General features: G+C 39.0%; 1 protein-coding gene, 1 long non-coding RNA gene and 1 pseudogene across 8 annotated transcripts in view; 2 read left to right on the forward strand and 1 right to left on the reverse strand.

The window, feature by feature from the left end:
* Positions 1–9,020, forward strand: part of LOC133280143 (uncharacterized) — a 51,364-nt gene extending 42,344 nt beyond the window's left edge. For both annotated transcript variants that reach the window (XR_009747083.1, XR_009747086.1), the window contains exons 3-4: positions 6,469–6,657; positions 8,857–9,020. This is a non-coding gene — a long non-coding RNA (uncharacterized LOC133280143). The remainder of the gene's footprint in view (positions 1–6,468; positions 6,658–8,856) is intronic.
* Positions 384–1,346, forward strand: LOC133264928 (claudin-22-like; annotated as a pseudogene).
* The window catches only part of WWC2 (WW and C2 domain containing 2), a 101,612-nt gene continuing 77,418 nt past the window's right edge, over positions 2,213–26,406 (reverse strand). For 3 of the 6 annotated variants that reach the window (XM_061474484.1, XM_061474510.1, XM_061474503.1), the window contains exons 13-23: positions 24,703–24,783; positions 24,532–24,618; positions 21,182–21,374; positions 19,348–19,512; positions 18,931–19,049; positions 17,763–17,955; positions 15,647–15,811; positions 13,111–13,203; positions 11,807–12,058; positions 6,846–6,973; positions 2,213–4,875 (exon numbers count right to left, since the gene is read on the reverse strand). In XM_061474484.1, the coding sequence (XP_061330468.1) occupies positions 4,809–4,875; positions 6,846–6,973; positions 11,807–12,058; positions 13,111–13,203; positions 15,647–15,811; positions 17,763–17,955; positions 18,931–19,049; positions 19,348–19,512; positions 21,182–21,374; positions 24,532–24,618; positions 24,703–24,783 (1,543 nt within the window). In that variant the 3' untranslated portion in view covers positions 2,213–4,808. Of the gene's footprint in view, positions 4,876–6,845; positions 6,974–11,806; positions 12,059–13,110; positions 13,204–15,646; positions 15,812–16,817; positions 16,977–17,068; positions 17,314–17,762; positions 17,956–18,930; positions 19,050–19,347; positions 19,513–21,181; positions 21,375–24,531; positions 24,619–24,702; positions 24,784–26,406 lie in introns of those variants that run through there. The other 3 variants (XM_061474493.1, XM_061474526.1, XM_061474516.1) reach the window with 3 other exon arrangements.

Genomic DNA, 26,406 nt, shown 5'->3' on the forward strand with positions numbered 1-26,406 from the left:
GTAGGTTTCTGAAATTCTAGTAAGCTTTGCAGATGTCTTTTTATGCAGGGGGTGTTAGAGCGTGGGTGCTTCATATCCAGCAAGTTGTGTTTCCCCTGTCTAGCACATTAAGCTGCCCGTGCAAGTTATTCTGAGTGTTTCTGGCACCTGCATACTTTAGGCTCCCAAAATAGGTTGAGAAATGCTGCTCTATTAAATCCTTATGTTAACTTCTTCTGGTACAGGTATTAAAGTATCAGGTATCCTGTCAAAGCTCCTTAAACTCCATTCATTTACAGCAACATGTTGTTCTGAAACCTTTGAGTTTAAACAACTGATACTTAACTGGCTCCAAAGCAAATAGTTTCATCTGCATCAATATGGTACTAAAACTTCATCTAAAAATGACCTGTGAGATGCCAGATCTGGCAGAACTGCTGTTAATGATTTAGCAGGTTGATGGAAAACAAAATATATGCTTTATCTAAAACCCAAAACAAAATAAGAAACCCCAGGAAAGCCCAGCTGTGGCTGCACCCTTCAGCTACTGGTTTACCACACTACATCCCTGTCCCCCAAACACTGCAACTGGAACCAGGCAACACGAAGCAGGAGGGGGAAGATTATTCCATGCTTCCTAAAGCATTGTTTTAACTTTTGCTTATGTTTGGGATGACAAAGAACTGAGTGTCTGCAAAAGCAAATGGTGCAGCACTTCTGTGGCTGCTAAAATTGAACTTGGTCCACAGGCTACAGCTAGTTGGATTGCTGTTGTCTGTACTAGGATGGATTTTACTTCGTACCTGTAACTATTTAGCAGACTGGAAAAAATCACAACTTAAATGTACTGGAGCTTTGGACCATGGGACTATGGCAAAACTATACAGTCCAAGCCATAGGAGGAACACTGTGAAGATTTTAATTATTTTCTAGTTTTGCCTCTAGAATTACAGTTTTTTAGGATTTTAGTGTCTACATCATATGGACTAGGACTTTCTGAGCCTTGTGATTTATAGTCTTGGTCTGTCCTGCCTAAAGATGGAGGGTACAGAGTTGAAGCTAAAGAAACAGCTGTTACTACTTGAAGGAATATTTCTGTGTGTGGTCGGAGTTTTGGCCTTCGTCTGTTTCTTGGGTTGCCTGTACCATAATCCAGGAATCTTGGGATGAAGACATCCCGGAGGTTGTGCCCAGATGGGAAACAAGGGATGTACTATTCTGTGATTAGTTTGGTGTATTCTTTTTTATAAATCTGAGGGGATCTGCTCTTCACAATCTGCTGCTCACCTGACCATAAATTACCAGGGCAGGATGCCACGGCAGATATGCAAGACACCCATCAACATCTGGAAATTGGAAGTCTTTAAAAAGGGTAGATACCAGGTTTTCAGATTTTACTCTTGCATTACAGCAAGAAATGTCTGCTGAACTGACAGGTTACTGTTTAGGAGACTGAGGGGAGGGACTGCTTCTTACCAAGTAGTTCCTCTAATCACTACTTACCTTCAATTTTAATTACACTAATTGATGAGCTATGGAGATCTAAGTCACCACTCTGTTTCCTCAAAATTTGATCAATTGCACGTTTTGGTTTTGTGTGGGTTTTGCTTGCTTGCTTTGTGTTTTGGATAAATAGGTATAAAATTCTTAATCTCTAGGCATGCATGGAGACTTGACTGTATTTTAAATAGCAGAATTCCTACTGGGGCCCCTTTAAACAATGTGTTTTGTACAAAACATAGTAGTAGTTTAAGTCCTGAAAGTTTGTAGTGTCAGTTCAACATGCATTACAAAAACCTGATACAGGACAACCTTGGATGAAGTTCCCTGGACCTGTATCCATCACAGTAAACTAAATGTTCTCAGGCATAATGTCATGTAATATACTATTCTCCAGAGAGAGAGAACGACTGAATCGATCCATGCACAATCTCTCCCCAAGGAAATCCAGTATTCCCCAATAATAATGAGGAGATATCCAGTGGAGAGTTGACTTTGTCCATTGCTACTGCAGTTTTTACTTAATGAATGTAAAGAGCTAGCTTCAAACATATGAATTGGTTTAACTTACCCTAAGACTTGGCATCGATTGATGTCAACTTTCTATAAATTGCAATGATTTTTACATTGACAAAGCTGCAGCAGCCATCTGTTTGTACAAAAAAGCAGAGAGAAGCATAGAACAGGAATAAAAGAATTAAATAAAACAGTGGTCTGGAAAAGAACTTTGTTAAAAAAAAAATGTATTTTCCAATCACTGAAACACATGGAAAGTGCAGAGACAAGTTAATCTGTGTGATGTACTTGCGTACTCTTACAGACAAAATTAGAACAGAAACACATTCAGAATATAACCTGATTAAATACTTAGTTCAGTCCTGAGCATTTGATATTTAATACAGTATAAACATAGCAATAGTAAAAAAAACCCACTTAATTATTTGATTTCTGTTCTATTACATTTTCTGCTAAACTTTGCTTATTTGGCTAAATATCCTTGTACCAGTGATATTTAGATTTTGATATATGCAACTGTAGTGACATTGGTACCTGGAAATAGAACTAATTACATTCGTTATACCCTGCTGTGCAGAATAAATTTCACTTCAAGAGTAATAGTTGTAATTTTAAACTGATGGAGCTTTACCTGTGTGGATTATTTTAGCTTATTCTATTGAGTGTTTCAAGTGTGAATAATCCAAATTAGTTAAAAAAACCCACCAGAACTCTAGAAATATTAAAAGCTGCCTATAAACATGTTCAACTTTACCAATCTGGAAAACAAGGAGCATGAATAAGTAGAAGTCTCTCATTTTAAAATGCGTTTTGCAAGCTAAAGCCAGCACTCCTTAAATTTTGACCTCGTTTCATGCTTACAAATCAGATGATAATACTTTTTTTTTTTTTTTACTATTATTCCAACACGTGAGGAGAAACAGCTCATCTGGCAGCTTGAGACAGCTCTGACAGTTCTAAATATTTTTTACAATATCCTTAATGTCAAATATTTTTATGGCCAGAACTGAACTATATTAAACAGAACATAAATAAGAGTGTAAATAAATAAAAGAAAAATCATAAAGTACACATCTAAACATCATTCTACAAACAACTCATATAATCAAATGGAGAAGTTGAAACTGTCAACCTTCATTTCACCTCTACATTAAATAATTCCAGATTTGTTTGTTTTCTTTAAATTGACCTTTCAAACAATGTTATCTCAAACCCAAGAAACAAAAACCAAATGGGGCATTCACAAAGGATGTTCAGTCAGCCCTCTTGCCCCAAATGGCATGTTTGGCTGTACATTTAAGTGATCTGATGTTATCTGTGCATAAGAAAACCCTTGGTTGTTGCACAGACCTCTCGTCACAGAATTGTCACTTTGAATTTAAGGCAGCTGCTACCATGTTGCGGTCGCATTTGCTCCCATTTTCTTACCAAGTAATTACAGCCTTTTTGAAAGATGAAGTCTGTGGCTTGTTGGAGAAGAAAACTTTAGCCAGTGAATTCAACACATCCCAATGAAACAGTTTAAGTAGAAAATGAACTCCTTTTTTCTGCAGTGTCCACCCCCTCACACAGTACCCACAGAAAATAAGACCCCAACTGCTTTACCAAGATGGGGCTTTTTGAATGCCTACATACAAAGTTCTGTGCTTCTAACAGAATGCATCCAAGTCGATGCTTCTTCCTAGCAGGCTGCTTCATGTAAGATGAACTTGCAACATCTGTTTATTAAACCCCGTGCACCTCAACTGCATACAGGGTGAATGTGTATCTATAAAATGTTATTTATTGTACCGAAACACGTGAACACTTCTAGTGAGGAGCTTTTCCTTTTCAGGAAGGGTTTACCTTACCAACAAGAGTTCTGATGTCCGAGTTAGTACGTGACAGGTTTTTCTGCTGGTACAAATACTTTAATGAAACATCTTCATATTTGTGAACCTAACAAACACTTTAAGGTATTCCTAGTTGGCAGTAAGAAAGCCTCTAGGACGAAAGATTAAGATAGAGGAACTCTCATTTTTAAGTGTGCAGTGAATATGACTATTCTAATTCCAATGTTGGTATAGTGAATTTGATTTAGCTTCCAGTACAGAAAGCAGCTGCCCCTTTTGGTAGTCTCATAGTGAGATTTTAGGGTTACTTGTCTGCCTTGCCTTTCTCACTCTCCCGCAGATGCAAGAAACCTTTTAGTGCAGGTTAATGTACTGTACATTCACAAAACTAAACTGAACTTTGTCTCTTCCTACAAAACATTAAAACACAAAAAACTGTTTTCAGAAACAAAATTCCAATGCAAGTGATGAATTTAATTAGCAGCTGTTGTGAGGCAGCCTTGATGTTTTTGAAAGGAGTTTACGCTTGTGGTTAACTTTAAACTATAAAAGTCACACTCTTGTACAAAAATATTGCATGGCAAATCAGCCATCTTCACAGTCTGCTCACATGAAAATAGTGAAAAGATAAACAATCTTCTGTTGAACGTAATATTTCTCAACACAGTGCAGTTCAACAGGATACATGCTTAGTACTGCCTTTGTTCCATCTTTACAAAATAAAAACACATGCAATACATACAAACTGTACAAAATCAGCATCAGTATACCAAAATTAATCTACTTTGGTTTTTCCAGTTGTTCGCGGGGGGTGGGGAGGGGTTGCCATTTTTTAAGCATACAATTCAATTCACTGTATCTTACAAATAAATGTATCAATAGTGAATGTAAAATAGAAGATCTTTCAAAGCAGGTCACTGGAACTACTAAGTTCATCTGAAAGATGAGCAAGTGGAAAAACACTTCAATGAAAATGCATAATTATACATCATCAGCTGGAAGGGCTGGTATACTGATCTTTGCTCTTGTGAAGTATGCTATCTTCTCCCTGAAATTAGAAAGGAAAACAAGTTATTATTTTACTATTTATGGCATGACTCCAATGTCATCTGCTGTAGAGTTGCTAATGCTACAGCATCGTTCTTTAAAATATAGGTTTGGAAAATATACAGTGAGGAAAATAGAGAGTGTATTTATTTACAGCAAATGTGGCATTCTGACATAATTCTCTTCTTAGGCAGATTTATGTAAAAGCAATATTTCATTAGTAACTGCAGTGGTCAGGCTCAAATACTGATCTAATCACTGATTTCCTATGATGATATTGTAGTGGGTGGACAAAAAGGCAAAATAAAACATTTTATCCTGACTTGGGAAAGGGGGGGGGGGGGGGGGATGGGCGTGTTGATAATAAAATAACTGGGTCTGGGCAATCCTCAGAAGCAGAATTGTCAACCCCTTCTCTAGTTGCTTCCCTGTGCTGTTACCATTTCTGCCTCCTATGAACTGAGAGATTACTGAGGCATAACAGGTTTACAAAAGCCTGTCTGCCAGCAGCCTACAAAACAGATAAGTATTTGGGGCTTAAAAGTTAAAGCTCAGAAGAGTTATTCTTCTTGAGAGCTTCAAAAATGCCTCTGCATGGTTATGCTGTGAGGCCACAGCAGTGTAACAAATCCAACTAGTGGGGCCTGTACAATTCAGCCTTAGGAGGTAGCTACTTGCCCAGTAGACTAAACCATGCTTTCCACTGGTGATGCTTAAATTACCATCAGAAACGGGAACTCAGAGCATAATCAACTATGTAAAATGGACTGCTCAGCTAGTTGTGTGGTTATCAGAAGATAAAGGAGAATAGTGTCTTATGATACCCCTCTTGCAGGGGAACGACATCTTGAGCTCTATTACATATTCCTGTAAACTTGGGCAGCAGTCTGTTTGTGATGACTGTTAAATGACCAGCACTGACTTAAAACTCTTTGTCAAACTTACATTGAAAGTGAAAACTGTTTGAAGATGTCTCGAATTTCATACTGAGGATAAATACCTGAGCTGTAACACTTCTTTGCTAAGAAACCCCTTTCCTTTCTTGCTTTGATTCTGCATCATTTACAATTGTGGTTTGAAATATAGGCCTCACAGGCCCCTATCTGCTTATGGATTTCTCAAGCTGTTCATGATAGACTGGGTTAAAAAGGGAAAAAAAAAAAAATCCTCGCAGTTATTAGTAGCTGACCTAAGTTCCCTATACAGGACCCAGAGGCCAAGCTTTAAGAACATCACTTAGTGACAAATAGAGTAAATTCCACACTCTTCCTGTGTGGAAGAGTGAGCATTGGATTTTTCAAATTTTTACATGGAAGTGTGGCCTCTGCACTGGTAGCCTGCCACTTACTGGCCAGCCCTTTGGGAATTTAGACAAGTTAGAATTAAGGTTTGAGATAGAAAGTGTTCATTGTGGCTTACGCTAAGCAAGAAAACTTGATATTGCTTCACGTAATTGGTTGCTGTTCCCACAACCAAAAGGAGGAGAGAAACACAAAGGAGGAGGAACTCAAGATCTTTCTTGAATACTAAGTCTTGAGCAAAGCACAAGTAGTGGTTAATTGTAAGATGTACACTGTTCTACTTCTCCCTGCAGGGTGATTTGCTTCAGGCGCCTGCCATCATCGGGAAAGATCCCATGACTTCGAGCCCACTGTGAATCTGCTGTGGATGAGGTGAGCTGTGGCAATGGCCACACACATGCTTGCCCACAGAGGTCTGAAACTTTTCACTCCATTTCCTCGCCACCACAGCTCAGCTAAATACTGCCACTGCTGCCACATAAGTAAGTTACCAAGGCCCAGTCCTCTGAAACTCCAACTCAGAGCTATTTTAAAAACATATAATGTTTCTTGCAATTCAGAGGTGTGTAGATTTTTGACCAACATTACAAGGCATGTCTCTTTAAGCTTAGAAATAATTTGTATTACTTCACTACATTAAAAAGAGAGTGAAAAGCAGAACAGGCCCTACCTGAATGACTGCACCTGCAGTGGCACTTTCTGGCTCTGCTCCCGTAACCGGCATACATCCTTAGAGGCTTTTCTCATCAATTTCTCAGCACTTAAACCTTGTTTCTGTTCTTCTTTTGACTGTTCAGCCTGTAAACAGGAAAAATAACTATTTTGCTAATAATGAACAACTACTCATTTCAAGGAAATGACAAATTCTTCTTCATCAAGCAAAACACTTGGCAGGGTTAGGTTTACATTCGGATTTGATCTTAAAGGTCTTTTCCAACTTAAATGATTCTATGAAAATCTCTATACAAAGGGTCAGAAAGAAAGGCTGACATCGCAAAGTAAGCCATGGGCACAAAATAACAGAGCTTCTCCTTAAAAAAAAAAAAAAAAAGAAGAGAAAAAATTCAAATAAATAGAGCAAATCCCACGTCATCACAGGTGGCTACTAGGGTATTGTAGATTTTTATGAGATTTCTCTTAGGGCCACAGTTAGACAATACCTAAATTCGTATGAACAGATGTTGTCTATCCAAGTATCTTTATAACTGGGAGACTGTCATTCTTTCCCCATGTAATGAACTTTTATTTCATAATGAAAGCTCTTAGGAAAGTTGCCTATACCTACTCTAAAATTACAGACAAAAACCAGAGAAGGTGTGCTCTCAAAACAAACTTTTAAGTTTTACTGACTTTGCTAGCAAAGTTAATATTCATAAACTTTTTTTTGTGCTTTTATTCATGACACAACACTTTTGTATGGGACACTTCTTTCATTTGCACTGGAGAGGTTGTAAAGCCAAGGCAAGTGAACCAAACACCACCGATGACAACAGATAAAGGATCTTTCTTGACATGAGCATTGTTGAGCAGATACATCGCTACCAGTAAACCACAGTATTTCTGCACCTCAGTATGGCTGGTGCTATTATACATCTTTACCAAGCACTGCTGCATCAACAGGACAATCACAGCTGTACCATCCACTGTTTTGGAAGGACACTGTTATCAAGAGCTGTGTTTTGTTTGTTAAAAGGCTTTATCAAGTGTTTCTGAATGCCCGATAATTTGAACTACAGCTCTTTTCAGGTGGACAGTCACCTGGATTTATTACATAAATGGTCACTGTTCATATGCAGGTGAGTCCCAGAACACCTGCAATGTCACCCCCACAGTGTGTAGGGTGTATGGCATGGGCAATGCCACCTTGTGTGCACACTTAGCTTCATTTCTAGACATTTGTCTGACAGTCCCTGAAGTCATGTACTGTATTTTGAATTTTGCCAGCCATCAGAGTTTAATGTTCTAAACAATTTTAAAAGTTCTTTAGAGGTTATTTTTTTATGCTTAACTTCAGGCACTCAGACTTGAAAATGCTGTTCTGTTACCTCAAATTAAAACACACACCCGAGCCAAAACCAGTGATCTTCAAAGTTGGTTTTTAACTTAGGAGTTCATGTCTCTAGTTCTGAATTCAACCCAGTAGACTCCCAAACAACAAAACCAACTAATTCAAAAAAGTTAGTCCATACTATCAGTTCCATACTGGGCAGCTATAGAAATCCATTCACAGCAGGACAGTGGTATCCTCTGTCTGTTGAAACGCACTCCAGTGTTCTATATGAAAGGGTTTTACATGAAAGAGCACCACCCTTTCAAAAACTCACTTAAACTCCAGTTTGTACTGCTGTTAACTTCTTCAGCCCCTGGTTCCAAAATATGTATGATTTTAAAATGAAGTTAACCTATATTGTTTTCCTTGTAGTGAACATAAATTTGCAATGACAACTGTTACTGTCTTAATTTTACATATGTCAGTGGCCATATGTTTTATCAGCTCCCCTAGTTAATATTTATCATCAAAGCACTAAACATACAATATTTGAAAATCTTTTATATTTTCCCTAACTATGCATGAGAATCTTGTGACTACTGCATTTCAGGTTAACAGCACAGATGACTTCTCTTGTTTTCATACTCTGTAACCATGGTTTTTTTTTTTTTTATCCTCTTATTTTTTTCAGGATGTTCTCAGAGAAACTTTGATTTCAGCCCGGTGTCTCCAAGAGCATGCATATATGAAGGTATGTACATGACCAATTTTACATTTACACCGTCTTTCTTGGGTGATTTATAAAGACAGTGAATCCTCCATCTATATGAAACACAGAAAAGCAGGCTAATATTTTTGGCACTTGTTAAATGTATGGCCAATGTAAGTGCCAGATAAGCTAAGTGCAGATGCAGAGATTCCTAAGACTGGGATAACAAAGAAGAACCACTATCACAATTAGGTGAAATAAAGTGAAATGCTAATTCCTGTCTTGTTCTTCAATGGTTTTTGTATAGAAGAAAGTGGATCTAAAGAAAAACTGCTAACTGTGCTGAATGCCAAAACACTGGAACAAGAACATATCTGTGGTATTAATGACTTAATTGCAGACAACCTCTACGCAGAAGATGTACTGAAAAGAAATGAAGACATTTACAGATAGTTACAGGAATCTATTTTGGGCATACACAAAGAGGAAGTCCTTCACAGGACACTAGGTGTCTGAAAACTTACTTGTATGAGGATTTAAGACTCAAACTTTGAAATACTCTCCGATTTCTCACAAAAATGCAATCTAAACAAGAGAAAATGTTTCTGGTGCATAGAATTACCTACTGTTTTCTGATCTGCAGGTACTGGTGAGCTTTACATACTTGTACTTAGGAAGGTGTGGTAGGAAGGTATGGAGTCTGTGTATTTGGCTTCCAGCAGAGTAACTACATGCTAGCAGGCAGCCACTGATTTTCAACGTCCCCTACATCTGCGGTTTCATTTTTCACTTGAGACTCAATTTCTCTGGCACTTCCAGCTGCTGCATTAGTCTGCACCATTATAATACCTGCAGGATCTAAAAAATAATCTATGACAATGTTCTCTAGGCTGCTGTGTTTCACTAACCCAAGAGGAAACTGACAGCAGAGTACAGTATTCTCAGGGTTGTTTTGCTCCACAGGGGAAAGCTGCAACAATTTTAATGGTAGAAATATTTCCAGAAACTTTGCGAGTGCTCTTCAAAGCGGCAGAGTGGCTGTGTTCCTTGTTCTGACTTGTAAGGAGGACTTGAATGCTATGCTGCAGCCTACATATATTTTAGGAACATACATTATTACCCTTATTCCTTATCGCAGTGTGTGTCATGGTGCTGATCACTGACATCAGAGGTATAAAATATGAGAAACCTATCTGCTGCCTCGAAAGAGCCAGCTGAAATAAGAAAGCACAAATCCAAAGGATTTATAATATTAAATGTTGCAGAGGCATACTCTGTTCTAGGGGGAATAGCTCTAGAGTGGGAACGGTTTTAAATAAGCAATTAGAAATTACCATTTCTATCCTGCACCCAGCATTAGATATAAACAATGAATTTCTAAAATTTAGCCATCCTTTTATATAAAGCTACTACTATTTTTATGGGCTGCAACTTAGAAAAATCAAATTAATATAATGAATTCACACTGTCAAAACCCAGATTAATATTGTGTGATGTTTAAATGTTGCACTGCCTTATCCCACTTTTGCCCACGGGTTTCTCTCTTAATGCTCAACCTAAACTCTGCTAGTACTTTACAGCCATTTTAGAACTCCACTAGCTATAGCCAACAGCAGATGCCAAGGAAAGAGAGACAAGAAGACAGAGAGGACAGAACAGGGCATAAGCATAGAGCTGGGAGAACATATTGGGAAAAAATTCTGTTTCCTAAACTATCAGACAGTCAGACTTCTTGAAGTAGGTGATATCATTATGGTTAATGACCTCTGATGGATATTTCCTCCATGAATTTATCAAACTGCTTTTCAAACCTCTACAGACTTGCAGCACTCAATGTTCCATGGAAAACATTTTTACAGTTTCTAAATGTTGTGCTATGATTGCTTTCCTTTAATCTGCAACCTCTTCAATTCCCTACTTCCTGTATTATAAAGGACAGTGATTAAGTGCTTTCCTCCACCTCACCCATTATTTTATAGACTTCAGTTGTAGCTACTTAGCCACTCCTAACAGAAAGCTGTTTCCTCCTCTGACCATTCTTGGCAACCCCCTGTAGCCTTATTATCCAGTTTGAACTTATTATCCAGAACTGAACAATGTTTAAGTTACAGGCATAACATATATTTACATCATAAAACAATGCTTTGTTTTGTCCAACCTTTTTTTCCTCTCCTACTAGGCCCATATTCCAGTGTATGATCACGTTCGCAATTTTAAACCAACAAACAACCTTCCCACTTTCTAATACATCTTGTTGGAATTTTCCATGTTCCAACTTGTCACTGTTGCCTTTCACTTGTTCTATCTTGTTTGTTGTCTTTTATCCATAAGGGCATCCAACTACCTTACAGAGTTTAGAGAAAGTGCATATATACTTGTATTGTTTTAGAAACCATCACATAGGGAATAGAATTTGGCTTTCCTCTGCCAAAACTAGAACAAGTATGTCCTGCATAAGGAAATAAGCCACAGTGGAAGTACTGCCTTTCCCAGATACCCCTACCACTATAACTAATAGTCACTGCCTCTCTCAAATTTCTGTGCAGGCTGCAAATCACCTGATTCTGAAGGACAAAAACCACATGTGTGTCTGCAGAAGTACAGCTGGCACATGAGAATTTTAAATTAACTTTTAAGTAAACACTGGTTTACTACACCACTGCTATTACTCCAAATAATAGGGTTTCTACTCTGCATTGCCAAAGTATTTACATAGTACTAGAAAACTAGTATGTCAGATTCTAGGTTTAAATACTGTAGTATTGACCAATAAAGAAATAGTTTACACTATGCAATCCAGAAGTGTATTTAGTCAATTGTGAGCTTCTGTAAAAAGAGCTTTAACACTATAAGCCAAATTCTTTAACAAATTTACAGAAAAGGCAGGGGCCTATGTTCATTCACTCACACAGTATCTGTATGCTGCTCATACCTGTTTTTCAGCCTGTTTCAAGAGTTTCTGGAATCGTTCATCCTCTAGCACACACAGGGGAAGATCTGTCTCTCCTCTGCCTTTCATTTCCTCAAGCTTTTGTTTAAGATCCCGCAAGGCCTGAAGCTCATCATTCAGTCGATTCTGCCTTGTGCGTGATGCCTGGAGGTCCAGCTCCAAGTCAAGGGAAGTGCGTACAGGGCACTCTTGTGTAGCTCTTCGCATGATTGGTTGGCAAACAGGCTGAATCATCTGGGAGACAGAACAATAAAAGTTATTATCTAGAGAGGCTGATGTAGGCTTTGACATGATACAGTCAGAAAAGCTCAAATATTTTTGTTTTTCTTTAGCAGAAAGCTGCTATGATGAGATCCAAGTCCAAAAATTCATCTATTCTGCAGTTTTTCTTCAGGCACTAGCTAAAAAATGAATGCAAAAGTTTCTCCAACCAGATGTACAACAATATATTTACAAGTTAAAACAAAAAAAACCCATTCTGCTCCCCAGGACAGCACTGTGCAGACTTCCCCAGAGATTTCAACCTCTCTATTTATTTTTATAAGCATTTCCTTTTTCAGTGCTTAAGCAAACACATACTGTTACAAACGTTGTGAAAATGCATTTCTTTAGCATATTTCACATTACTTACTATCCTTCGACAGTGACTTTTCACATGAGGAGCCATCCCAGACTATTCGGTATTTCTTTCTTTATGCCAAATGTAATCCTGCTACCTGGTAAAATCCTTCTCTGAAGTGTTTTTAAAGTTACCATCAAGATTAAAATAGAGCTCTCAACTTATGCAAGAAAGAACTCCATGCAAGAGAAATACAACCTTGCTCTCTTGTCCTTCAATCATTTTGCTACTCAGTCTTGGAGAAGAGTAAATCCTCTTTAAAAGGGCACCTGAATCCTTGAAACTTTGTCCAAAATTTGCTCAAGGCACATTTTTCTGGTGTTGACTTTTGGTAGCATAAGCCACCTTGGGTCACTTTAGAGTAGCTGGGTTCCTTAAACCACATTCCTCTGACAGCAACAAGCTAAAGTTCACCAGTAAATGCCATGATGCTGAGCACCAGTGTCTGGCTGCTGGCTTCAGCCACAACTAGAACATTAGCTTGGTTCATGGGGGAAGACATAGCACTGAGACAACTGTGGTGAGATTTCAACCAGGAACTACACAACGACATGTACTGCTTGCATCAATTTTGCTGAAATAAACAATATGCTTTAATTTCAAGACGTGTTATTCCTTCTCTCCCCATACTTTGTTTTAAACCACGTCCAGGTAACGTAACACATACCCGTTTAACTCTTAGGCTCCGCCGTTCTGTGGCATTTCTCACAAAGAGAGACTTTTTGGCTAGTGTTGAGCTGTCACTGTCACTTCGATTCAGCTGTCAAAATGTACATAATGGAGATATAAAGCACATTCACATACATATACAGCTGTATTGATATAGATCATCAGAGAACCTTAGTGCTGATATACATGTAGGTCATTCTTTGTATAAAGTAAAAATTTTTCAACTAGAATAAGCATCTCCTTTAAAATTCTATTCCTAAACCAAGACAACCATTGATCTTACTGGATGAAGAGTAAGCAGACTCTTTAGGAATGCAAGGAAGACAACTATGGTTATTAATTACTGCCAACTCACTGTCTGGCTGCACATTATATACACTACGGATTTCATTTACCTGGGGCAGGCTTTTAACAAATCTTCCACAGTGAAGGTAAATTACTGTAGACATGCATCTGTCCAAACAACTGTATTTTTGTATTATTATTAGTAACAAGCTTACGGGTGCCTACAGCTTCCTTCAGCAGTACTTCCTGCTTCTCAAAAATATGCACCACAGCTCAGCAGTAGCTTCTTCATTATAGCATTAGTTCCACATACATCAATGCAGACTGATTTTTAGATGCATCAAAACGCATGGTGGTAACCTTCACAGAAAACAGAAGCATCTATCTGCAAGGTATTTATTTCACCTCTTCAGAGCAGGACAGACAAAAGGAATCACTTCAATAACCACAGCCAGAGACCTAAACATGCTTACACTGGACTGGCTGAGAGTTGGGGGTGAGAAAGACAACCTCTGGCAACATGGATACACCTCTCAAGAGACAAATCTGTCTTTTCACCATGGAGCCACTACTGGGAGCTCAACCGTGGATACGCACATGTGCTGTCATCACTGATATTCTTTAAGTACTTCTAAAGGGTGATTTTCAAAGGCACCAACAGACTTTGGGTCTCTCCTTCAGGGCTCAAAAATCTTTGTGTTTTCTGTAACATCATATGAGAGTAGGTGCTTTCTTATAGCTAGGCAACCTCTTCTGAAAAGAGCAGCTGGCAGCCAGAGCGTATCCAAGAGGCACTTTCATCTAGGACAGCACCACCAAGCAAGCAAGGCTAGGTGTGACTGTGGTGCAAGCTGGGGACTAGGACGGGGAAAACCCATGCTAATCAGCCCTCCCTGTGGACTTGGGTGCCACACTTGAGCCCCAACAGTGGACTACAGGTATTTCTGAAACTGGAAAAGATTCATCTGTAAACATGTACTTTCCCTAGAGTGCGTTGCTTCCAGGCAATACTGTACACAATGAGAAGAGAATGTTTTACTTAAGGTATGTTTTTCGAACCCTGGCTTCTGGCAACAATGTTCAAAGCTGCAAAACCCCAGTACTTTTCCAAATGCAAAAATGTCCAGAGCTTACACGATCAGAACAACTAGTGTTACTTCCTGTCAAAGAGCTCCATATGCAGCAAGGTAAGGCTGTAATTTTTTGCCAGTACAACCAATTTCCAGTGTATGAAGATGAAGATGAATACTATGTTTTGAATTCAGCCAGTAACCTACCCAAATTACGTAAAGACTGCTACTAAACAATCTGCAGTGCTTCAATCTGGAGGGTATATGGAATAGTTATGTAAGTGTGTAAGTACTGACCACAGATTTTAGTCTACTTTTTAGGCCAATATGAATCACAGAGAAGCAATCAATTTTAATGTTCCCAAATGATTAGGGCAACCACCTCTAACTGAGCTGGAAAAGAATTAAAGTGTAAGTATTTTCAAAGAGTTATACTTGTGTAAGTAACCTGCAGAAACTACAGATCAAATTAAACTGCCTTTTCTAGGGTGTCTGTAATTAAAACCTATAGAGCTGGGAACCCGTGCTTAAATCTTTAAACACATGATTTTCACAGTTAGTTTAGCAGCAACAAGGCTGACAATTTAATCTTTTTCCATGCTACCACGGATCCAGAGACTGGAAAATTTTGCTGCTGAAACCACATTTAAAACTCGCCCCTAGGCAGCGCTCACACATCTTTCAAAGATGTAATTAGAGCAGGATTTGGGCTGCCCAGGTTTAAAACCAGTTGAGATACAAAGCAAGATTTAAATTGATGACTGAGCTCTTTCCACACCGTTACCCTTAAATGGTTATTAAAATATGGTAATGTAACGGCAGTTTACAGTGAACTCTATTCTGTGTTTTAACAAATTATTTTGCTGTGAAAGAGCTGTAGCTGCTGACGCACACGGAAACACAGTTTTTGCAGATAGCCAGCACAGGCATCTGTGTTACTTCTCTCCAATAAATGTGGTTTTGCCCTAGTAAAGTTGTTCTGCAAGAGTATGCAACTGATGAAAGTCAATTCTAGTATGCATCAGGTCAGTTAGGGAAAGAAAGAATCTAGAGAAAGCACAGGCTTTGCTTCTTGCAGGGAAAATTGGTACATGACTCACTGTCATTAATGCATCATTCCCAAGAAGTTAAATGACTCTTCAGTTAATAGCTCCTCATCCCAAGTGTTTTTCCCCTTACCCTACAGATGTATTGGTTCCGCTCGCCTGGAGAGAAGGTTTGTGAGCGCACTATCATGCTGTTCCTGACAAAGGGATGCTGTCTTGTGCTCCAGCTGGCTCTGTCCTTGGGTCGGACTGTTGTGTTCTTGTTAACAGATTCCTCAGTGTTAGTCTCTTTATCAACCTATGAAAAGGAATTTAGTTTATAAGAACTACTATATACAGACACATGCCACCACGTAGGTTTTTTGCCTTTGGATTTTACAAGCATCCTTGTTACCTTGCAGTGGATGGAAAAAAGGCCATCAGCAAAAAGCATCTTGCACATACAGAGAAGCTATGATAAGAAACACAATATTCCCAAACTTAACAGTGTGGGGAGAGAGTCCTGGAAGGTGCTCTTTGTATCCAGTAAAACCAAAGCTTTTGCAGAAAGGCCTGTGCTGCCCTGTAGATGGTCTGATGCAACAATGGTGCAACAAGTGTTTTGCTTCGCCATTTGCAGACATCATCATTGTTGTTGTTGTTGTTGTTGTTATTATTATTATGTATTTATTTTGTTCTGCATTTGCAGAACAGCAGGGTTCTGCCATGCCAGAGATGGTGCCTCTGCACACTGAAAGGGGCAGCTGGTAAAGTTACATTGCTCAGCTTCTTTCAGACATACTGTCATACATCTCCAGGCCCCAGCAGCAGGGCTGCTTTACTGTGATCTGCAGACCTGTGCCAGCCCTGTGAACCCAGGGAAAAGACACTGCTAGTTGCTGTCCCCCAGAACGGCCTGCTGCCTACAAAACATGCCACAGAGAGCCTCAGGTGGCCACATCCCTGCAGGTAGCACAGCTCATGCTTACTTACAAGCAGCATTCCTCTTGACATCCAGGACGGAACAAGCACTGGAGCAGCTGGCACATCGGTTGTCACTGATGTGTGCTGGGGCATTTTCTTCAGCTTGCGTAATTTAATGAGGGTCATGCTTTTCAACGTGCAGGTGATAAATACAATGACCCAAATAACACAAGTGCAACCCTGAGAGGATCTGGCACATGAAGACCTGTGCTGTGGCTGGGTTTAAAATGAGGCCTGCTATGCCTTTCACTCACTGTCTGGGTCTGTCCAGCCCAGGCTTAGCAATACCCTTGTGTGTGTGCCTAACCTTCAGATGTTGTCCTTAATGTCTGCCCCTTGCCGATTCAGGGCTTTGATCTATATTTGCTTGCTACCCAGCAGACTGTCAGTCCCTTTCTACAATGGCCATAGCTTATTTGGCATCTTGACACATTAATTGGAAGTTAATTACCATTTCCAGCAAGTCCATTGAGGTGCTGAACTTATGTATTGTCACAAACCTGAAGGAACAAGATGTCATTCGTTACCTTTTTACCTTTGCTATTTTACAGAACCTGTGGGTTTAACATATGCAACCATTAAAATGCAGAAAGTTGTTCTAAAATTTTTATTTCTAGAGTATGAGCCACCATGCTAGGGATATGTTGACTAAAAATTTACTAGAAGAACTTTAAGAAAGGTGGAATATAATTTAAAGTGAACAAAGTCTCATTGCATGTTCTTGTTATATGCAGCGTGTGGGTAGTTCAATAGTGTACACTTTAACACATTTTGGAATTTTGTGTTCATTAATCTTTCCTCCTCTTGTCTGCTAAGCCAGTTTTTGTATTTCACACCCTAAAATAAGGGGAAGAAGTCAGGGAATCCCATCATCCTCACTGTTTTAGAGATCCTGACCCCTGCTCTGCCTTTCCCCATTTATCAGATGAATCAGAAAAGAAAAAAAGGAAACAATGAAACAGATGTGCAGAAATAGTTTAGATATGCACAAGCTGCAGCTACTGAACTACACATGTATTTGGAATATTCTCCCTATGCAACAAAAAACATACACATTTTTAGTTAATTGGCTTTGACGTCCTGCCTAACATATCTGTTAAATGTCTTTTGGTGGCTCAGACAGATGTGACCACACTGATTTAATTCAAAGTATATACTGACAAGTACTACAGCAAAGACCGCAAACTGTAAATGCTCAGATGCAGCAGACTTCTACATTAACTGCTCAGAAACAGATCCCCAGACACAGCAAGCTACCGTAGGAATGCGTATTTTAAGATGTTCACCAGTGTTAGTGTTGCAGCGGCTTGCTGGCTTTCATAGGCCTCATCACTGTTCTCTCTGTCCTTGTCTTCATTTGTTTCTGGTGCATCAGTGAGTAACCCCATGCCATCAGTACAGTTGCCTTCTACTGCCAGCTTAATGCCATCTTCCTCTTCATCCATGATTTCACGAGAGGCTTCTGTGAGCATTTCTAACCTGTATGGACAGAAGTAGCCCAGGCTTACTTTCAAACTGAAAAAGCCCACCAGAGAAAAAAATGAGAAGGCCTAGGCCTTCACACATATACAATGTACATATTTTCCTGACAGGGAAAACAAAAGTATCACCTAAATGCTTCCACCATTAAGTTCACCTAAAGGCACATTTCATTATATGCTCCGGTAAACCCCAGCAAGCTCTACTACAGTTCACCTTCGAGATCATTATGACAACACTGCACTACATTCCATGGCTGTTACGTTGATACCTCTGAAGGACTCTGGTTGCAATAAATTCATAAAACAAATGTGCAAGTCTCTCTTTCCCCTGTAATAAAGCATGTTTATTTCTACACCGCAGCTAAGAAATTGCACAGGAACTCAACACAGCAATTTAATCTGTTTCTTTGGAAAGATCACATGGTCTTCAAAAACAAGACCATCAGTGGAAGCACATAAACACTGACTCTGTTAGACAGCAGCCCTTGTTTCAAATCTTAGTTGCTTATTAACATTGATGAAAGTAGTATTTGATATAAGACATTCTAGTGGCTTAGACTCCCTGGGTGGCTTCACAGGAAGATGTACATGGAATGGAGGAGCATCAGCACTAGGAGTTATCAGAGCAGCCAAGATACAGTAAACCTGAAAGGTGAATGAATTGGCCACACAACAGAACAAGACTGGTGGTGAGGCACTGGCACAGGTTGCCCAGAGAAGCTGTGGCTGCCACATCCTTGGCAGTGTTCAAGGCCAGGTTGCATGGGGCTTTGAGCAACTTGGTCTAGTGGAAGGTGTCCCTGCCCATGGCAGGGGGGTTGTACCAGGCAATCTTTAAAGGTCCCTTCCAACCCAAACCATTCTATGAGTCTATGATCTCCTCCAAAAGTACAGCCCTTTCATTTGTCTAAGAATAGGAGGAATGTGTGACATCATTCAGGCATGAACAGTGAGGGAGGAAAGGTGGCTTTACCAGTCTTCTTCAGAGCCCCTTTGCTCCTGTTCCTCCTCATCCTCATCATCTTCAGCCAGCTCTTGTTCTACTGCTTCCAGCTCAGCAGATGTCCTCTCCAGCAGAGCTGACACAGCATCCTGCTCACAAAGAAAAAGAAGATGAAACCAGAATCATGTGATACATAACGTAAGTAAAAAAAAACTGACAATCCTTGCAAAAGCTGCATTACTCTGCTGCTCCCTGACACCAGCAAACACATGACTTGGATCACAAGCATGTGGGTACTGAAGTATCAGCGTGCAGCAGGTAAACTGACTGTTTTTATATTGACTAAATCTCAATCAAAAATAGACTGTTTGTAAAACAATAACGCAATCAAATATGCTCCTGTCCCCTTTTTAATGTCACATCTCCCTTTCCCAACACATTGCTCACCAAGTCCAATGAGTCCAATGACTGCTTGCTTAACAGAGACATGGATTCTTCATTTTGTTCCCTGGGTTTTTTACCAGGAATTTGCTTGCACGGCAATAGGTTGTACCACAGAGTACAAGTCCCATCAGAAAACGATAAATCTGCCAGACTGATCTGAGTCTCAGCCTGCACAAAAGAAGAAAGTGGAAGAAAACCGTTTACATTTGTTTTATTTCCTGCAAAACAGCTGAAAATAAATTCTGCAGTACTTGGCATGTAAAACAGGCTGCACCAATTTGACATGAATCTTTATTCCCTCGTTAATGGTAAAATTTTCTATTGCCCTCCACTTCTGTTTGTTTATTCTAACTAGAAATATGCAGAGAGGTCCTTCATATTGTCTGTTCTGCCATCTTTTACTTCAGTGTGCAGAACATCCCCTTCTTTTGTGCACAAACCCCTTTGTATCACTGTAAGGCACATGTCTGCTTTCTACAGCATTCAATAATGAAAAACTGTGTCAATGAAACCCAGATCGTCAACTCACAGAGCAGCAAGTTTCAGTCAATTTTTCAGTTGTTCTACCACAAAATTCATCAATATGGCAAACAATAACGGGTGATCTTGTTTGCTTCAACCAGTGAGGAAGCAGATGAAAAGACAGTAAAAGAGATTAAGAAACCCTTTCATTCAGACAAGCGCTGACATCCACTGAGTTGGCATTCTGGGAAAACTCATGAAGTACTTGTGTTTGGGCTGTGCCTTGGAGATTACAATTCTCTGTTCCTTGGCAGAGCAAATCGGTTTCAGAGCTGCTGGGCTGCATACACAGCTCTTGCCAAGACTCTTGTCGTGCTGCCCAGGCCTTTCTGCTGGGGGGGGGTGGTACTCCCAACTCTTTAATTTGACCTTGTGATTAACCCTTTTGTCTTCCATGTTTTTTTATTATTGGTGGTGTTTTTTCCTTCACCTCTGTATCCCGCATTCTGTTGTGTATTTGTTCTGCTGCCCTTCCCTTACTTAAAGGGAAATCTCTTTACACACTGAAAAAGGCCAATAGGTTCCCCAGGAATTAAGTTAACTTCTACATTTTTGGAAGTGAGAGGCTGTTCTGAGTAGTCAGAGCTGAGGTACCCCACCACACTCTGCTTCTTCTTCAGTGTGTTGTAACTAAAAATCTCTCTGCGTTACTAAGTCAGGCTCATGGTAAAAAACTCAACTGAGTTGTACCAGACCACACAGAAGCAATCTGAAAGTAAATGAAGCATCACTAACTAGCTGATGAGCACAATTAACAACAGTATTTTAGAAGTGCCAGTTCCCAACAGGCTGATCTATGAATCTCACACAGCTTTTTATTATTTCTATACATCATAAAAACTAAAAAAGTGGACATCACGTAATTTACAACAATTTGCAAGTGCAGTTTGTTCTTTCTGACAAGTTGCAATAATGAGGGTTTGCTTTTTCTTTGGACATACTGTGGCTCTTTTTCAACTTTTACTTTAAAATCTAGTGTTAGAGTAACATTGCAATTACGTTTATGGGATATTTTATATTTTATATACCTGAGATGGTATCAATCTGTAATTAAAGGGCTAAGGTGTTTTTTTATTTCACCTTTGTATCCTGCAGCGTTAGAGCTATCAAAACACCTCCAAAATCTTCCATCCAGGATTCTGCATCAGGAATTTAGAGAAAGGCAGTATTTTAAGTACTATAGCAACAACCAGATATTGCTTCAGGGTTTATCTCCATGTACTGTGGAATTTTAGCAGCCTTGACCATCAGAATAAGAGGTGAAACTATAAACAAATGCATGTAAAGAAACAAAGGCAGAAATAAAGCTGCATACCAAGCATTCTTCCCGATGACTTCGACTGACTGCACAAACATCTACTCTCAGCGTCTTCTGTAGCAGTGTGACTTGGGAAATGGGTACTCTGAATATCTCATTGAGTAAAATGGTTTCCATGGCAGGATGAACTTTCGTGCGGAACAGGCAGCTGATATCAGTTGAAGATGGCAGTACTGCTACCCTAATATACCTGACAGAGACAAAATTCAGTCTTTACTTGTATGTAAACCAGAACTTGCTGGGGATGCATGATAGAAGTTGGCCCCATCAACTAAAGGACCGACTGCCAAGAAAATGAAACAGCAACAAATCAGAGGTGCAATGGAAAAAGGTGAAAAAGAGGAGTGAGAAACTGTTCCTGCCCCTTGCAGAAACATTTTCCAAAAATGAGCTTCTGTGCCTGGTAAGGTAGTAGGCAAGAGAGGTAGCTATTTCTGCCTCTCTCTAAATTTATCTTCTGGTTCAGTACCGCAAACACTGAAGATCATGTCCCAGATGGGAGGAAATATGATCTTAATGTTAATTAAAAACACGAGAAAAAATTGGGTGAATGTAAACTGAAACTCTTAGAATGATGTGAGCAGCACCGAAAAGCAGTGATGTCTTATAACCTTTTAAAGAAACAAACAAACCAAAACCTCCAGAGAAACCGGAAAACTAAGGAAAATGAGGAAGAAACTAGCTAGGGCCACAGCTGCTTAAATGTATTAAGTGAGACTTGGAAGAATGCATCTTGCAAGGCTAAGGTTAAGTACAGGGAGTAACTTGAAGTTGTCACATGACTGCATTCTTTTTATGTAACAAACATGAATGGATGTTATGTGGGTAAAGGTAATACTAGCTACCCTCCAGGTCTCACTTTAATAGCAGCTTGATAAAGACATTTCTAATGCAATTTGTACATTTTATTTACCTATTGCACAGCTCCTCATACACATGAATGAGCACAGTAATTGTTTTACATCTTTTCTGTGCGTATGCATTAGTCCATTTCTGGTATTGGCTTTAAATAATTGACATTCACTGCAGAACAGAAAACAGCGAAGCTAGCTAAAGCAAGAAGAAAAAGCGCACCAAGCAAGATCGTTGTGGAAAAAACTTTTCACCCCAGATTTATAGTACTATTACTATATTTTTCTGGTAATGACTTTGTATATATTGTTGTTGTTATTAAAAATTTAAGTTTTACATTAATTAACCAAAAGAAATCAGGTCTGTGAGAAATTTGGGTTTGTTCTTTGAGTGTGGGCATAGCCTGAGCTCCCCAGTTATGCCAAGCTTTTTAGGATAAAGGCTATGATTGAAGTTGTCTGGCACGTATAGACTGGAGAGCAGGTATTCAACATTTTGACAAACCAATCCTGAAGTTAAGTGTTAGTGTAATGCAATTCCCATAATGCTGCTGCTGTATTCACATAAATGTAGGTGAGCAATTTGCATGGTCTACTGAAAACAGCCATTTTAATAGATTAAGCAATTAGGAAACATTTAGAAAAGAGGTGGGAACAGAAGATAAAGTATATTAAAGGTAGGTTTAAAAGGTGGTTCATTAGAGCTCTCTTTTAACAGTTATCAGCCAGCTTATTTGCATCAGGCCAGCAAAAGGGGTAAACAGAGAAGTAAAAGATAAATTGCTCATTGGCTTTGTTTTACAAGAGTGCTTACTTTCATTTCAATTAAAAAAGGTGTAGAGTCAACCAATGCCTCAGATTTTATTGTGACAAACCTATGACTTCCCAGCTGATGAAAATATTATCCTGACACAAGTAATGACGAGTATTTGTCTAGGCTCTACCTACTCCAAAAATGAACAGCTCTTACAACTGTGTGGAAACAGGTATCAGTAAGACCTCACGTCACATCTACTCCTCTGTCTGTAACGGTTCAATAATATACTAATCTGTCCAATTTGATGTTCTAGAAAATGCAGTTATAACACAGCATCATTTTCGAGGACCAATTTTATCATTGTACATACCTGTACTATACATATATCTCTATATATACACACATATATCTGGAGACCATGGCAAATGACAGAAAAACTGCTTTTTTGCAAGGTCTTTCTTCCTCCTGTCCTTTCTTCCTCCTTGTTTTGTGTAGCTTCAGTTTCATTAAATCTTATTAGCAGGAGGAGGTCTGGATTTCTGCACTCAAGACACTTGAGTACTAATTATAGCTTCAAAAAAAGAAGCCAGGCACAGCCTAACTTTATCTGACTGAATATTTTGTTGACATTTTTTTTTATATTCTGTATTATCTACTTTTTCTCTCAGCTGCATCAATTCATTCTTCTATAGTTTTTTTTATATTCTTCTGCTAAATGCTAGTGAACTTGGAAGGTGAGCAGGGGAAAGATGGAGGTCAGAGAAGGAAGGATGATCGTAGACACCACTTGTTATTAAGATCAAACAAAACCAAACAGAAAATCCAACAAGCCACTCAGGCCTGTATGCCTATACAGCCTTTCAATATTCAGTGGCTTCCTCTTGATCTACCAATCAAATCCAAAATGATGTGGGACAGGAGGAAGGGAACCAGCAAGAAAACCAAATTTTGCAAGGATTGATTATGTTCTACTCTAATCTTATTTACCTTCTCAACAGTTTAAGCTAGCTTTCCAGTCTGTAAAAAAAACCTCACTGAAGTCCAAGTGTCCCCAAGGAGCCAAGGCAAGCTGTACTTATTTCTACAGATGAGAGTGTCGGATTAGAATCTCAGCAGTAATATTTTCTCATTCAGGCATTTTTCTTCATTTCCTACATACGATTTCCTCTGCAATTATTCTAGACCTTTCCTATTCAACACAAGTTGACTAACACAATATTTCCAGTTCAACACAGGAACTAACTATTAACAGACCTACAAGCTCCAATCATGAGGGTTGGTGTATCTCAATGTGGCTGTACTTGTCCACCTGCAATTTATCAAATTACCCCTTACCTTTAAAAGCTCACTTAAAAGACACACTATTTTAACATCATTTTACATCAAAATTCCACATAAATGTAAAAAGACAACATTCTGAGATGAAAGAATGGCAAAATATCAAAAGAACATTCTTAGTAACAACAGAATAGCTATTTTGCACTCACAAAGCTACAAGATATTTTAAAACACCAAATGAAGCATCATTAAAAAAAATTCTTTTGTTTCACTTTAAAGGAACGTGCAAATTTGCTGGTAACTACTTCCTGCAGCACTGCTGGAATATTTAAAATCTCAGTACCAACACAGTTAAAAAAGTTTTATATGTATTTTAGTGCTGTTAGGCAGTAAACCAATCAACTCCTTTGAAGAATTTGTACAATTCGTTATTGCTACTGCACAATGATTGTTTGACTTACACTTTAGAGCCAAGGGGGACAGAAAATGCCAGAAGATTTCTGAGCTGTACAATGATTATCACAAAACTTGAATTACTGTGGTCATATCTGTTGAAGAAAGGACAACATAAGGGAAGTTTGCAAGTTGCACTCACATACAAACAGAAATACTCCCTCTGCTTACTCACGTACCTGAGTCCTATTTGTACCTGGGCAGCCTCTAGAGGTGTTGCATCATCTTCACTATATACAATATCATCAGTTTCATTTGGTCTAGGGCAAAGAGTCAAATATCAAAATTAAGGAAAATTATAGTTAGCTTTCCTCAGTAATTATGGTATGCGTACACAGAACACATATACATTCTCCTGAACAGGCTGACTTAATTACAGCATGCACTCCAAATGAGAATTTCAGAGCCTACACAATAGAAATACCTGTTTGGGGGACAGCTGCTGCTTGAACAATTTGACAACTCCAGTAATGAATCAGAAAAACCTTAGGCTGATTACTGAAGCAGGCCAAACTAACAGGCAAGAGAAAAATTCATGACATTTTCCTACTCATACTTCGTAGTTCTTTATGTCCCTACTGAATACAAAATAGGAAATCAAGATCTGTAATAAACATCAGACCACACGTGACCTGGGTTTGAAATACTGTTTTGAAGAATATTCAAGGAGCACGAGCTCTGTAAAAGGGGTTTCTGTGCAAACAAGAAGCACCTTTCCTCTGAGCCTGTTTTCAGAAGCATTCAAAGAACCAAAGGGATTAAAGTCTTGCAGCTGAAAAGCAACTCTAGCATTCAGTGGAATTACAGAGAATCCATGTGGCAAAATAATTCCAGTCATTCTCTGGGAGGATTGACTGAGGATGCAATATTAATGTGTTTCACTGATTTTTAAAATGAGACTGTTGGGATCAATAAACAAGATCAAGATAGGAAGTGTCAAGATAAGAAATGTGGAGAATGACACAGGCATCCCACAAAAAATGACAGCTTTATGTTAAGACTCTGCATCTAGAGGCTTCCTTTTTACTATTCATTTCCTGGCTGATGGCTAATTTGACAGAGTGTGTTTATTTCATCCCCTGCCTTGAATTACTCAATACAAAGGACTGGTCTATACAGCAGAAATCACTAGTGCAGCTTCTGGAGCACAATGACAAATTCTAAGTCATTTCATACACAGTGCTCATAGAAACACTTCTACTAAACATAAGAAACTCACATAGAGGCACTCATTACCTCTTCACTGCTTCCTACTCAGCAATAATTAAGAATATCCACACCTGGAGCTATCATGGAATATCTACAGTCTGTACATCTTAGCTTCCACAAATGGCAATAGCTTCCTTTTGTACACAGGCTTAGGGAACGCAACTGTCTTCTTTCATCCTTTCCTGAGCAAGAACAGAAAGACAACAGGAATTTGCTCTGCTTTCCACCTATCCCACTACTTTCAGCTGTAGAGGACTTGCAAGACAAGAAGACTTGCTCCAGAGAACATCCACAGCTTTGGTTCAATGTCTGTTCATTTCTATCCACTGGACCTTGTAACTGAAGAAGACAGTCTGTTTTGATCACAGTGGCTCAGAATCGAAACAAAATGGAATGACAGCAATGATTACTTGGTTACTGAACCAAAACACACAGCCACAGCCACTCTTTCAAGTGAAGGCTGAGTTTTTAATAGATGGGTTCTTATTTCGGCCCAAGAAGTTGCATTAGGTCTAAATGAAGACATGAAAAAACCTAATGTTAGGATTTCAGAGTTCAGGGTGAAATATGGGTTCATGACCTAAGGTGAGATTGAATGGGCATTGCAATAGCTCAGGAGAAATCCTTTTTGTATTTCAGCTTTTTATTTAGTCTCAGCTATTTTTATTACCTTT

Source organism: Pezoporus flaviventris, unplaced genomic scaffold (genome assembly GCF_033815535.1).
Source record: "Pezoporus flaviventris isolate CSIRO_AGI_PZ_B2104156 unplaced genomic scaffold, CSIRO_AGI_Pfla_v1 ptg000002l, whole genome shotgun sequence".
NCBI lineage: Eukaryota > Metazoa > Chordata > Aves > Psittaciformes > Psittacidae > Pezoporus > Pezoporus flaviventris.